Source organism: Zootoca vivipara, chromosome 14 (assembly GCF_963506605.1).
Source record: "Zootoca vivipara chromosome 14, rZooViv1.1, whole genome shotgun sequence".
NCBI lineage: Eukaryota > Metazoa > Chordata > Lepidosauria > Squamata > Lacertidae > Zootoca > Zootoca vivipara.
Window position 1 is genome coordinate 39,355,222 of NC_083289.1, and position 15,085 is coordinate 39,370,306.

The 15,085-nt window shown below is 43.5% G+C and overlaps 1 protein-coding gene across 1 annotated transcript in view; it reads left to right on the top strand.

Moving 5' to 3' along the window:
- The window catches only part of BMERB1 (bMERB domain containing 1), a 48,930-nt gene that overhangs the window by 32,426 nt on the left and 1,419 nt on the right, over positions 1-15,085 (top strand). Inside the window, exons 3-5 of the mRNA XM_035131057.2 lie at positions 5,929-6,002; positions 10,901-11,015; positions 13,705-13,787. Of these exons, the coding sequence (XP_034986948.1) occupies positions 5,929-6,002; positions 10,901-11,015; positions 13,705-13,787 (272 nt within the window). The remainder of the gene's footprint in view (positions 1-5,928; positions 6,003-10,900; positions 11,016-13,704; positions 13,788-15,085) is intronic.

Sequence of the window (15,085 nt, forward strand, 5' to 3'; positions counted from 1 at the left end):
ATTCCTTATAGTGTATTTTATTGTATTACAATTAAGTGTAAGTGTTCAACACAGGTATACCGTGGACCTCCCATACTGGATTGGACTGCATTGAATCCTGGGTAAATAAAGATGGCAGCCAGCCCCCACAGATGGCAGCCAAGCTTCACTCCCATTCAGTAGTGACTCGGCTGCCAATCCACCACTAAAATAGGCGCCCCGGCGCCCCAAGCGAAGGGTAATGAGTGGAGCTTCTCAGTCAGGCCAAGGAGGTGACCTTCTAGCCCCTGGACCCCTCAGCCATTGCCCAAGCCGACTGGCACCAGGCCTGCCCTTATCATTTCTTGCCCTGAGCAATCTCCTCCTATTACAACGTCAGTAAGTGAAGCCGAGTTTCAAGCCTGTAGCAAATTTACAGCAAGGGATTAAAAGCTTCTGGAAATGAAGGGCCTTGTCAGCACAGCCATTAAGTATCTCATGATCAAAATAGTAGTTAGGAGCAATTGCACCTTCAGGAGCAAGAGCAGGATTAGGAGCCACCCAGACCTGGTACTGCACAGTCAAGTAAACACTTGTCTTGTCAAATTCCATCTAGACCCAGTGAGTCAGAGTCAGATCCGTGCCTTGCAAGCACTGGATTTCCTCTGACGTTTTGCATCTCAAACAGTGCAGAGCATTTGCAATCAAAATGTTTTTTCTCCCCTGTAGAAAAGGCTACGGAGGGAGCCATCTGTCTATCGTGCTTTGTTCATTGACTTTGTTTTTCATTTCCAGTTTGCCCTTTTAATTTCCCCAGTGTTCACAATGGAAGCTTCGCTCAGTGCTATTTATTACTGATCAGGTGGGAAGATGTGAAGGCCGCCGCTGGGAGAGCTTTGGCAAACATCTCCTGTTTGACTGGGGCTTTGCCTTCTTTCCCCATAATTCGTCCTCCCAGGAACCAGGGCCGGCCCAAGACATTTTGCCGCTTGAGGCAATCTGGAAAATGATGCCTCCCACTGGCAATTGTAACTCTGTGAGGGGAACAGGAGTCTCTTAACCACTCTGAAAACTCTTAAACTAGAACTTCCATATAACTTTGGGGGAAGTCATGACTGTTTAAAAGTAGTATGCTTGTTCTTTAAACATACAGTGTGAATGTGGCCTAAGAATAGACCCAATTAAGTCAATGGGACATGTTACTGACTTCAATCCCATTCATTCCAATGGGGCTGTACTCCAAGCCAAGGGTAGTCTTTGTGCCCTCCAGATATTTAAAGGTAAAGGTAAAGGGACCCCTGACAGTTAATTCCAGTCGCGAACTACTATGGTGTTGCGGCGCTCATCTCGCTTTACTGGCCGAGGGAGCTGGCATTTGTCTGCTCCGCAGACAGTTTTTCAGGTCATGTGGCCAGCATGACTAAGCCGCTTCTGGCGAAACCAGAGCAGTGCATGGAAACGCCATTTACCTTCCCGCCGGAGCAGTACCTATTTATCTACTTGCACTTTGACGTGCTTTCGAACTGCTAGGTTGGCAGGAGCTGGGACTGAGCAACGGGAGCTCACCTCTTTGCAGGGATTCGAACCGCCAACCTTCTGATCGGCAATCCCTACGCTCAGTGGTTTAGACCACAGTGCCACCCGCGTCCCTCCAGATATTGCTAGATGGCAAATTCCATTGGTCATACTGGCTGGGGCTGATGGGAGTTGTAGTGCAACAATCTCTGGAGTATTAATGTTGATGTTTTACAGTTTTTAATGTTGGGAACTGCCCAGAGTGGCTAGGGCAACCCAGTCCGATGGGTAGCTAATAATAATAATAATAATAATAATAATAATAATAATAATAATCCCTATTTGGAGACTTGACACCTCACTGCTTGGCATCAGCAGATCCCCTGTTCCTCGCAATATCCAGTATCCATTCCCCAGAGATGCATTTCATTTCTTAAGTCAGTTAATAATAGCTACCAAGTGTGCTGCTTCATAATCTCGGGAGCAATTACCGTATATCTCATGTTGCTGAGCATGTAGAGAGACCCGACTTTGCACTGGTAATCAAGCGCCTAGCAGGCGCCCCAACCATTTTGTCTGCTGGCCAGAGAAGGCAATTAGTCCCTGTCCTCCTCTGGCTGCTTCCAATTAGAGAGCATTTTCTTCTTCCAGTTGCCCTCTTGCCTCCCCTCTGCAGAGAACCAAGATGACCCCCTACTTGGCCTGAAATACTTTCAGAAATATTAACTTGGCTTACTTTTTGAAACAGGGAATTTCCTCTGACGTTTTGCATCTCGAATAGTACAGAGCATTTGCAATCAAAATGTTTGCTCTGGGAAATCTTATACAGACAGAAGATCTGTGTAGAGGTGTGTGTGAGAGAGAGAGAGGGGGGGGGGGGGAGAGAGAGTGAGCACATCAGGATTGTGCCTGCCAGCCCTGTTTCCTGAAGTCCATACACACACCTCAGGCCAAGGGGTCTGTACCCATCTCTGCAGGCAACAGATGGTGCATTCCTTGATAATTATGGTTATAGTAATAGTAATATGCCGTCCATCTGACTGGGTTGTCCCAGCCACTCTGGGCGGCTCCCAACAGAATATTAAAAACACGATGAAACATGAAACATAAAAAACTTCCCTAAACAGATGTCTTCCCTAAACAGATGTCAGATACAGTGGTACCTCAACTTCTGAAGGCGATCCGTTCCACGGTGCTCTTCGGAATTTGAAACCTTTGGATGCCGAAGCGTCCATTCTGCGCATGCGCAAAGCACAATTTTAGGGCTTTAAAGGTCAGCACCAACACTTGATGAGTCGAGTAGTAGTCTGCACTGATGTGAAAACTCCTGCAGATACCAGCACCTTCAGGCTGTGCTGCCAGAAGTGTGGTTCTAGATCAGTTACTTCGCCCGTCTCCTCATATTATGGTGACTTCACTAGAGAGATGTCTGGCGGTGCCGGCTCAAGGATCTTCCCCATTCCCAGTGTTCCTTCTCCTCCAGACAAACTGTTGCCTTCTAATTAGCACAGTAATTTCTCTCAAATACAATTGTTCTCGTGATATGAATCCCATTTCTCAAGGTGCTGCTGCACAAAACGTAATAGGCAGTTTGCTCATCACTGAGCATGTGTTTAATATTGGTTCCTCCCCACCCCCAAGAGAGAAGCAACATTTTAAGATGGTTAATTAAAGGAAAAGGCGCTGCCGTTACTGCAATGAAGCCTGTGTGTGTGTGTGTGTGTGTGTGTGTGTGTGTGTGTGTGTAAAGCCGGTTTTGTGATCAGAAGGAACCAAGCAAGAGCCCCAGAGAGGAAACCTAAGAATTCTAAGCTGGGCTGCAATCCTTTGCTCCCTGGGAAAGCATTGCGGGAGCCGTAGGACAGCACAGATTTCCTCCTTTGTGGTGGATAGAGAGGTCTATGTGTGGAGCACATACCGGTAGTAGTGGCATCTGATGCCCATTGGGACTGGTTGGAGGGACAACAAGGAGCCCAACAGTAGGTGGCGCCAGAGCCAGCCAACCAATTCTAGGTTTTTCCCCATCCTCCTCCCTGCTGAGTTCCATAAGGGCAGCATTGAGACTAAAAAGTTGGAAGCTGATAGCCAGGACTGGTTTTGTAAGCAGGAAGCCAGGCAGGTGGTGTGTGGCTGAGGGCAGAATGAGGTTGGCAAGGCAGCACCCCATTCATCTGAATGGACTAGCTTCCACTGGCTGGTGCCAGTCATGCAATGGCTGCCATAAGGTGGTTTCCCAAAACACAAAATGGCTGCCATGGAGGCATAAGTGGCTGAGTCTACCCAAAGAGGAGCTGATCAGGAAGAGCAAACCAATTCTCAGGAGGATATCATTATGGAGACCTTTTGTGGGGATCTTAGGAGGTCATGGCAGCCACCCTGCCATATGTGGGAACTGTGACCTCTGGATTACACTTCTAAAAAGATATTTTTCATATAATTACTAGTAAAAAAAAAGAGCTGGATTTCGAAGGGGCAGAGGAACCAGAGACCAAATTGCAAACATGCGATGGATTATGGAGAAAGCTACAGGGTTCCAGAAAAACATCTACTTCTGCTTCATTGACTACACATTGACTGTGTTGACGACAACAAACTATGGCAAGTTCTTAAAGAAATGGGAGTGCCTGATCACCTCATCTGTCTCCTGAGAAATCTCTATGTGGGACAAAAAGCTACAGTTAGAACTGGATAGGGAATAACTGATTGGTTCAAAATTGGGAAAGGAGTACGACAAGGCTGTATATTGTCTCCCTGCTTATTTAACTTATATGCAGAATTCATCATGCGAAAGGCTGGACTGGATGAATCCCAAGACGGAATTAAGATTGCCGGAAGAAATACCAACAACCTCAGATATGCAGATGACACAACCTTGATGGCAGAAAGTGAGGAGGAATTAAAGAACTTTTTAATGAGGGTGAAAGAGGAGAGCGCAAAATATGGTCTGAAGCTCAACATCAAAAAAACTAAGATCATGGCCACTGGTCCCATCACCACCTGGCAAATAGAAGGAGAAGAAATGGAGGCAGTGAGAGATTTTACTTTCTTGGGTTCCATGATCACTGCAGATGGTGACAGCAGTCACGAAATTAAAGACGCCTGCTTTTTGAGAGAAAAGCAATGACAACCCTAGACAGCATCTTAAAACGCAGAGACATCACCTTGCCAACAAAGGTCCATATAGTTAAAGCTATGGTTTTCCCAGTAGTGATGTATGGAAGTGAGAGCTGGACCATAAAGAAGGCTGATCGCCGAAGAATTGATGCTTTTGAATTATGGTGCTGGAGGAGACTCTTGAGAGTCCCGTGGACTGCAAGAAGATCAAACCTATCCATTCTGAAGGAAATCAGCCCCGAGTGCTCACTGGAAGGACAGATTCTGAAGCTGAGGATCCAATACTTTGGCCACCTCATGAGAAGAGAAGACTCCCTGGAAAAGACCCTGATGTTGGGAAAGATGGAGGGCACTAGGAGAAGGGGACGACAGAGGATGAGATGGTTGGACAGTGTTCTCGAAGCTACAAACATGAGTTTGACCAAACTGTGGGAGGCAGTGGAAGACAGGAGTGCCTGGCGTGCTATGGTCCATGGGGTCACGAAGAGTCGGACACAACTAAACGACTAAACAACAGCAACAAACAAACAAACAAACAACAGACAGCAATCACCATCTTAGAACAAAAATACAAATCAACTAAGAACCTCCATTACTTTTTATTGACAAGCACACAGAAAAAATCCTCTGCAGCAAAGAGAATTAATATTTCGTATGATTGTAGGCTATGTTGTTGGAAAAAAATTCTGATCTCAGCAACAACAGATTATGATGCCAAAATGTATGAATGCAGTCATGACTAAGCTTACAAGTTGTATGAGTGGGAAAGAAGGAAGGCAGAAACTCAATAGATTATTATTTATTATATTTATTCATTGCCTTTTGCTCAAATGCCTCGAAGTGAATTTAAAAACAGCAAAAAAACAACAACAAGAAGACCTTAAGCACTTAACCATATATATCAGAACTGGAGTTTGTGAACTGTGAATGGAATATGTTTGTACTGTATTAACTTCTAAGCTGAACAATTCTTCTTCTTCAGGATTGTGAATGTAGTGACCAAAAATTGTACTTTCTTTATTCTTCTTCTTGCATATTAATGTTTCTATTTATTTGATTGCATTTTTTCCTTCCTGTTTTCCTATTTCTTACATGTTTTTGAACTTACATATTTTTAAAAATATAAACGCTGAATGTAACTGACCTGTAGAAAGGACTCTATGAACTGGAAAAAATGGTTGTAGGTACCCTTGTTAAGTATGAAAATCCTTTAATAAAAACAACTTCAAAAGGGAAATAAATAAACATTAATGAATTTATTTATTTATTTAATCAAACTGATTCCACAGGAAGATATAAGTAACACATATTATGCTCCCCCACCCTGATTTTTTTCTCTAGGATGGATGATATCCAGTTATGTAAGGACATCATGAACTTGAAGAAAGAGCTGCAGAATTTAGTGGCAATCCCAGGTATTTTCATTGTGAATATTGTTAACAAAGTCACTTAAATAACACAGATGGAGTCCAAAGAGAAAAGTCTTGATAACACTTTACTGAGAAAACTGAACCAAGCAGTGTATAATTTGAGGAGAAGAGAACAAAGGTTCCATTTTTCTTAGTTCAGGCTTTGTACATAGCATGGTGACATTCAACCAAATATACAGAAGAAAAATTACCTCAGAACTACACAGCCAATCAGAGCATGCACTCCCTCACTCTGCTTGGTTGCTAAGCAATGCCTCCATCCATCCCCCTGGCTAGTTAACTTTAACAGAATTAACCCCTAAATTGCACACTGAATGATCCCTGCTGTTGCACTTCCAGCAAATATTATTGGCTTGCATTTCAAACAAACAAACAAACAAACAAACAAACAAACAAACAGTAACACCCAAATGAACAAAGGCTCCCTAAATTCTATCTTGCTCTGGTGCAACTGCCATCAACCAACTTGGAACCTGAGCTATGAACCAGGAGTTCCCTAGTTCGAATCTTGCTTCTGCCACAAACTCACTAGGAGGCCTTAAACAAGTCACCCATCTGCAAAATGGGGAATGATCCTGCAGCCCTCCCTTACATGTTTTTTTTAAAGCATCGCAATGCAAGCAAAGTGCTCTGAAGACTCAGAGTGCTATACAAATGTTAAGGATGGTGATTATTTATTACAAACTTGGCTCCCTTTCCATCTGTGAAACGCTGAAGGATACGAAGATAAGGATGTAGGAATAGCAGTTGTCACCTGTTCTAATTAATCAAAGCAGCATTGGACCAGAGGGTGGGGTGATGCATCAGTAACTAAGGCTGAGCATCAAAGCACCATTTTTTAAAAATGCTTTGTATGCCTGATTAATACAATCAGCCGTGATGGTGCAGTTATCGTTCACATATATAAAACCATATAGGCACAGTCAGTAGCTGTGTGCGTTTATAGTTTTACTGTGCTAGCAAGTACACATACAAAGCAAAAAACAACAACAACCAACCTTCAATATCATCCTTCCACTCTAAAATACCTAGAGAGGTAAACGGGGGCTGCATTACATGGCAGTTTATTCTGCTTTTGGGATGTTTCCCTAATTTGCACATTGCATTTGAGTTTTCAAACAACCTAAAAGCTACTTTGGGAAATATAGTAGAATAAAGCACAACCTTTGTTTTTTAAATTGTAATTGTTATAAAACAGAAAATGCTATAGGTGTGGTTAAAAAAAGAAAGAATGGAGAATTCCCCGGATGCCTGGGATCGAGGTTTAGGGCAAGTAATCTTTGGTGAGAGAACCGCAGCAGAGATTTAAAATCACAAAATATGCAGCAAAGTAAAGTATGGAAATATAGTCTGTTACACCTTTACAATATCCCCTTCCAAGTTTCTTCCAGAGTTCCCCACTTCCCTTAGCATATAAAGAGAACACATGTTTCGTAGTTAAAAATGGTTTATTTGCAAACTCTTCAAAGGTCAGCTTCATCGGCAAGAAAAGACAAGCAGCATAACTTAGTTTCACAATGGTAAATGTTTATGAGTTATTTGTATAGAAACACAAAGATGGTTTTCTAAAGTCATGCGGTCTAAGCTTGGAGCATCCAGCTTAGACATCCTCTCTGGTAGTTCACATGGTGGAAGAGAGAGAACAAAGAGTTTGGTTACCCTTCCTTCCAAGGTTAGGGGGTGGGATCTAGCTAAGCCTGGCAGAACAGCTTACTCTATGGCCTTAACCCCTTCATACATTAAGTAGACTTCAGCATGCCGGTTATATGAGGCTGATTTATCCCAAAACCTTCGCTCTCATTTCTGTGTTGTTGCAAACATTCCTCTCCCCACCCCCCACCACCACTGGAAGCAAATAGCACAGAGATAGGTGCTAAACTTGCACATGTTTAGGTCATGTGAAAACTCATATATGATGTGGAAATTAACAGATAGAGAGATGGACTAAACTGCCGTGTGAATGCAGCTTGGGACAGATTCTAGATGGCACAGATGCTTGCCCACTTTGTATGTAGCCGTTTAACAGAGAACCAAAGTCTCCTGAGAGATCCAGAAGTCATCTGTTTTGCTGAACAGTGTGAACTGATCTCAAGGATATGTTTTGGGAGACTCTCTGTTTGGCTGTGTTACAGTATCTTGGAGCCTAGAAAAAAACCAGCTGTTCAGGAAAAACAGCAGCTCAGGCTTGTCCTTGCCAAGCAAGCTTGGGTTCCTGAAGTGTGATAGTAACCAGGGCTACAAGCCCTAGAGAAGGGAGAGAAAAATGTTGACGTAGAGACTAAGAAGGAAAGAGAAAACCATCATTCTCTTCCTCCTTGTGCTCTTCTTCTGTGCACCTGATATAATACGGTTGAGACTAAGGGAAGGGGAATTAATTGTGCAAGTACGGACTGTTTCTTTGTAAACCATTCCTACATTTAAAACTGTTTGATCCTGTTTTATTACATATAACAACGCACACACTCACACAAGCACACTGACATACATAGATATGGGCAAACCAAAAAGGCAACCCCTGTATGTAATTGCCTATGCCAGGTATAGGGAACCTTTTGCAACTCCAGGGCCACATTCCCTTCTTAGCAATCATCCAGGGGCCACATGCCAGTGGTAGGAGGGGAGAGGTGTGCAGGATCAACCCATATATTCATCTAGGCCAGCATCCTCTTCCCACAGTGGCCAACCCAAGAGGCCTGCCACTCTCAATTTGGAGCAACAGAAGCACCCAACAGGAGTGGGGGTGGGGGTGCTAAGGCCTGCTACAGTAGCTACAGGGGGCTAGCCAGGGTTTTTGCCCCAGAGGGGTACCATTGAGGCTCCCAGCCTGTGTTTATGGGTATGCAAATGCGTGTGGAGGGTACCAAACTGGATCTTTTGATCTGGGTGCAATAAAGCCTAGTTTGGCCCCTGCTGCTACTACCCAGGAAAGCAGGAAACATGTAGTTAGCTTCTGAGGATGCAGCTGCTGCTCCATGTTCTACCCCAGCTTCTTTCCAGCTCTTTTCCATAGCCCCTTTTCACCACATTTTGCTGCAGGCAGATGAAAGGTTCACGCAGCGGTATGGTTAAAAGCTTTGGAATTTGATCCCACAAAAGGCAGTGATGGGCCGCCAACTCGGATGGCTTCAAAAGTGGATTAGCCAAAATCAAAGAGGAAACGGCTGTCAGCGGCTGCTCAATGGCATGGCTATGTCCTACCTCCACTGTAGTGGAGTGGTGTTTCTGAACACTGCTGCAAACTGTGGGATGCAAAACACAGAGCAGTCAAGTACAACATCCCTAGAGTGGACATAAAAAGGGGATGTCTGGGCCAGCCAGTCGGAACTTCCTGTTTCCTCCTAGGCTGGGACAGACATCCTCTACATGTGACCAGAGGTGGGCGTGGCCTCACCTGTGCAGGTAACAAAAGCATAGGGCTAGCCGCCATCTCTCTCTCTCTTGACTACATTCGTCAAAGAAGCAACATCTGCTTAGCCTAAGATGCTCTTTTGGAGAGGACAAAGGCACTGTCTCATTATGGGATAGTTTCCAGGTATATTATTTTTGTAACTTAAGTCTGCCTTCTGGGATCCATCTGTGAACAGAATGAGTGAGTGAGTAAACTTTTTTTATACAGTGGTCCCTCGACTTACGAATTACTCGACATCCAATGTTTTCAACTTACGAACGGGACAAATGGCCGCACGCTTACAAATTTTTCTACATCCGAAAGGAAACCGTTGGCGGTTTTAAATGCAGTTTCCCCGACTTACGAATTTTAAATGCGGTTTCCTCGACTTACGAATTTTTCCACATATTTTTTCCCTATGGGAAACGGCTTTTCGACTTAGGAACTTTTCGACCTACGAATGTGCATTCGGAACGGATTAAGTTCGTAAGTCGAGGGACCACTGTACTTTTTTTAGAAGACTGTGTCGTGTCTATTTCTTTGATGAGGGACTAAAGGGGAAATTACCAGGTAACTTATTTTAGAGGCTTTAGCGAGCCTGAGCAAACGCATCCGCTGTGCAAGTTTAAAAAGAGGAATGTTACTCTGCTAAATTGTTAACACAAGTTGGAAAGGATATAATCAAGCAATACACCCTCCCTGAACATTCCTATACAAACTGCAGGAGAGAAGAGTGCTCTTGCACTCAGGTGCTGCTTGTAAGCTTCCCGCAGGCAACTGGTTGGCCATTGTGAAAGCAAGATGCAGAATTAGATGGGCCACTGGGCTGATCCAGCAGGCATCTTCTTATGTTTTTATACTGCCTCCAGCAGTGGAGGTGTACAATACAGAAATTGTGTACAACATTGCCCTTGCTCTTGTGCAAGCTGTGTGCAACACCCCTTTGGATTGTGCCCAATTATTCCGTCCAAAATAGTGACTTTTTTCTTCTTCATTCAAAGCATCGTTGCGTCTCATTGCAAAATATTTTACACCTCCCCCTGCCACAAACACACTCTATTGAGTCTGAGAGTGATTTATAGCTCTCCTGGTGGCTGTTTTCTACCCTAGTTGCAAAAGGTACACAATGTATTTACTTCCTTAAAGGCAGCTTACAAAGTGTTCCCATCCTGTTCCTGGGTGTTTGTGTGTAGATTTATTGCCTGGATTTTGAACAGGAGATGAAACCGGCAATGCCCAGGAGATTAAGTTGGTAATAAACAACTCCTTTCAAATGCCAAGTTTATTTAGAAACTTCTTTTAACCAGTGCTTTTTTTCTAGGGAAAAAAAAAACACGTGCCAGTACTGCGTGCCCTTGAGTACCCGTAAAAAAAAGCACTGTGTATCCATTCCTATAGCACAAAATCGGGCAGAATCCGAAGAAAATTCTAACAAATGTATTCTTGCAATCTGCTCCTTCTTCTTCTTGTTTTTCCTCCACTGTCTTTTGAGCAGAAAAAGAGAAGACAAAGTTGCAGAAGCAAAGGGAAGATGAATTGATTCAGAAGATCCACAAACTGGTGCAGAAAAGAGACTTCCTTGTTGATGACGCCGAAGTAGAGAGATTAAGGTAATTGCATGGGAGAATGACTTGTTTCCAAGACTTGGAGGAGACTTGGTTTTGTTTTTTTGTTTTTTGTTTGCCTGGGATGCACTTTAACAAACTAACCAATACTCTGCCTTTTGACTGTCAGCTGACAACCTGAACTTTAAACACCCAATTGGTTCCCAACAAGAAAACTACAGAAAAGCAATGGTTAAAAAGCAACAACCACAAGCTGTAGCTTAGTAGAGGAGCATATCTTCCACCATATGCAAAAGGATTCCCCCACAGCATCTCCAGATAAACATACTTCCCAGGCCAGCTGAAATCCTGGAGAGTGTAGACAATATACAGTCATACCTCGGTTTAAGTACGCTTCGGTTTGAGTACTTTCAGTTTAAGTACTCCGCGGACCCGTCTGGAACGGATTAATCCACTTTCCATTACTTTCAATGGGAAAGTTCGCTTCAGGTTAAGTACGCTTCAGGTTAAGATCGGACTTCCAGAACCAATTACACTCATACTTCGGGTTAAGTACGCTTCAGGTTGAGTACTCCGCGGACCCGTCGGACCCACTTTCCATTACTTTCAATGGGAAAGTTCGCTTCAGGTTAAGTACGCTTCAGATTAAGTACAGACTTCCAGAACCAATTGTGTACTTAAACCGAGGTACCACTGTACTTTGTTCATTGAACCCTTATGCTTGAGCAGAGCACTTGTGCATATACTCTTGCATTTGCAAGAAAGACACTGGGATAAAGAAGGGCCATAGACTGAGTGGAAGGCATCTACTTTGCATGCAGAAGTTCCCAGGCTCAGTTTTTTGCCTCTCTGACCCATAAGTTAGGACTCTGTTTCTGCCTATATTCCTTGAATTCTTGTTATTATTTGCTTTTATGCTTTACTGGTTTCTCACTCCACACTTTTCCTTCCTATTTTTATTTAGGGAAGGGCCCTAGCTCAGTGGGAAAGCAAATGCATGCAGCTGTTATAAGAAAAATACTGCTCCCTTTCCCTTATCTAAGAAGAGCCCATATAGAGTCCTTAAGTAGGTTCTCTGTTGGTGGGAGAAAAAACAGAAGCCAACCAGAGAATATTGAGAAGCAAAGCAGCTACCGGTAGTAAGCATGATCTTTATCAAACTGTTGCAACAGGTTCCCTCGCTCACCCAATGCAGGGAGGGAGGAAAGGAACCCAGAACAAGGTGTGCAAGCTCTTATATAGACATGTGAAAATCGCCTCCCCTGTAGCTCAAGACCATGCCCCAAAACATCATACATACATTAATGAAGCGGTGGCCTACAGCAGAAAACCTGTCTGCCAGGATACCTGATAATAGTCACTGATTGCTTTTACCTGGGCGGGCATCCTGGCCATTCTTTTGTGATGGTTAATACGCTCACTACACAAATACACTCTTAAGACAGGATTTGTGAGCAAAGAGACAATGGGGAGGTTTCCCCATTTCCTTCCTCCTTGCAGAGAAACATTTGAAGTCAATTTGGGAGAGTCAAAATGGTTTCAGGATTGCTCTCCTGTACTATTTCAGACACGTAGTTTGTATACTTATGTGTTTGCCTTTTAAATTTACGAACATATGATTTATATGTTAGTATGACACCTTGCTGACAAAGGTCTGTATAGTTAAAGCTATGGTTTTCCCAGTAGTGATGTATGGAAGTGAGAGCTGGACCATAAAGAAGGCTGATCGCTGAAGAATTGAGGCTTTTGAATTATGGTGCTGGAGGAGACTCTTGAGAGTCCCATGGACTGCAAGAAGATCAAACCTATCCCTTCTGAAGGAAATCAGCCCCGAGTGCTCACTGGAAGGACAGATCCTGAAGCTGAGGCTCCAATACTTTGGCCACCTCATGAGAAGAGAAGACTCCCTGGAAAAGACCCTGATGTTGGGAAAGATGGAGGGCACTAGGAGAAGGGGACGACAGAGGATGAGATGGTTGGACAGTGTTCTCGAAGCTACAAACATGAGTTTGACCAAACTGTGGGAGGCAGTGGAAGACAGGAGTGCCATGGTCCATGGGGTCACGAAGAGTCGGACACGACTAAACGACTAAACAACAACAACATGAGACCTTAGAATTCCTATAACACAGCACAGGCCTTGGGTTCAATCCCCAGCATCTCCAAGTAGGGCTGGGAGTGTCTATTGCGTGAAAACCCCCCAGAGAAGTGCTGGCACCCAGTGTAGACAATGTTGAACTAGACATACAGATCATAGAACCATAGAATCATAACACCGTAGAGTTAGAAGCAGTGGCAGACTTGGGGTTTGCAAATTTCAGCAGGGCCTTGTGTGGTGCCAAAATCCAGCACCTCTCATTGTTTGTTCTTTCTTGCCACATCCCCTGTGGAGTCCTCTCGGCTTGGTGCCCAGTGCAGCCAAACTGGCCATGCTCCCCTAAATCGCCCTCTGTTGGGACTTCAGGGGTCAGCTACTCCAATCTGCTGCAAGCCAGGAATCTCAGCAAACCATGACAAAAATGGGCCTTCCAACCACTGCTTTGAAAACTGCTACCGGTATGAAGGAGAGTCCACCACCTTCCAAGTCAGCTTCCCGTTATTTGTTGTGTAACTTCTGCTGATCATCACTTTTCATTGCACCTCTGAGTTACACACATTAAAATAAAAATAAAGCTGCTAGTTCCCACCCACCTCAAGTCCACTAGCTAATTTTGTTTTTTTTGCTTCAAAACAGAGAGAAGGAGGAAGACAAGGAGATGGCGGAGTTCCTCCGGATCAAGTTGAAACCCTTAGACAAAGCTGTGCGATCTCCAACTAGTGAGTTTTCAAAACTCTTCCAAGGACTTCAGTGAAGCTCTCTCTAATGATGAGCTGTAGAGTCTTCATGGTTTGCATAAAGCTAATGCAAGGATTGGATAGCAGCTTTATGCAAACCGTGAAGACTCCACAGCACCCATTCTCTTGCATGCACACTTTTTCTCTGCTCCTTCCAAGAAGGTAGCTGGCATGCAGTGAGATCACATCCACACCATATATTTAAAGCCAATTTGAAGTGGCGTTGTACACCCCCCCCAAAAAAAACCCTGGGAGCTGTAATTTGTGCTGAGAATCATAGCTCAGTCCCCAGGATTATTTGGGGAAGATTATATACTTTATATATATAATTTTTATTAAATTTTCTAATTTACATTTCAAAATATTCATTTAAACAACCTTAAACCAGTGACTTATAAAAGGGTAAGAGAATATATAATGAATTGGCCGGGGGGGGGTGATGTTTAAAAGTACCTTTACAAAAAAACCAGAGTCCTTTTTGTTGGGAAAAATTCAGAGGGAAATTCCCAGGAGTCAAAAAAGACTATTTATGTATGCTACTACTGCGGCCCGTGTCTTGTTAGCCCCAAACTCGAAAACGAGCAAAGTCCCAACCAAAGAACAGCAACTTAAGCTGATGGAATATGTGCAACTTGCAGATTTAACATATAGAATAAGAGAACAAGAAGAACATACGTTTAGAGAAGATTGGAAAATGTTTGCTGAATATATGGGTGAAAATGGTGTTCATTTAAAAACGCTGGTAGCATTAAGATAAATTCAACAGTGTACAGTCATACCTCGGTTTAAGTATGTCCCGGTTTGAGTATTTTCAGTTTTAAGTACTCCATGGACCCGTCTGGAACGGATTAATCCACTTTCCATGACTTTCAATGGGAAAGTTCGCTTCAGGTTAAGTACGGACTTCCACAACCAATTACACTCATACCTCGGGTTAAGTACGCTTCAGGCTGAGTACTCTGTGGACCCGTCTGGAACAGATTAATCCACTTTCCATTACTTTCAATGGGAAAGTTCGCTTCAGGTAAAGTACAGACTTCCGGAACCAATTGTGTTTGTAAACCGAGGTACCACTGTAAACAAGTTTGGATGGCTGTAACAATGGTTTACTGAATATTTAAGCTAATGTAAAATATGTGAAATAAAAAAAAATCCTTCAGTAGCACCTTAAAGACCAACTAAGTTTTAGTTGGTCTTTAAGGTGCTACTGAAGGAATTTTTTTTACTTTGCTTCAACTCAGACCAACACGGCTACCTACCTGTAAAATATGTGGGAATGT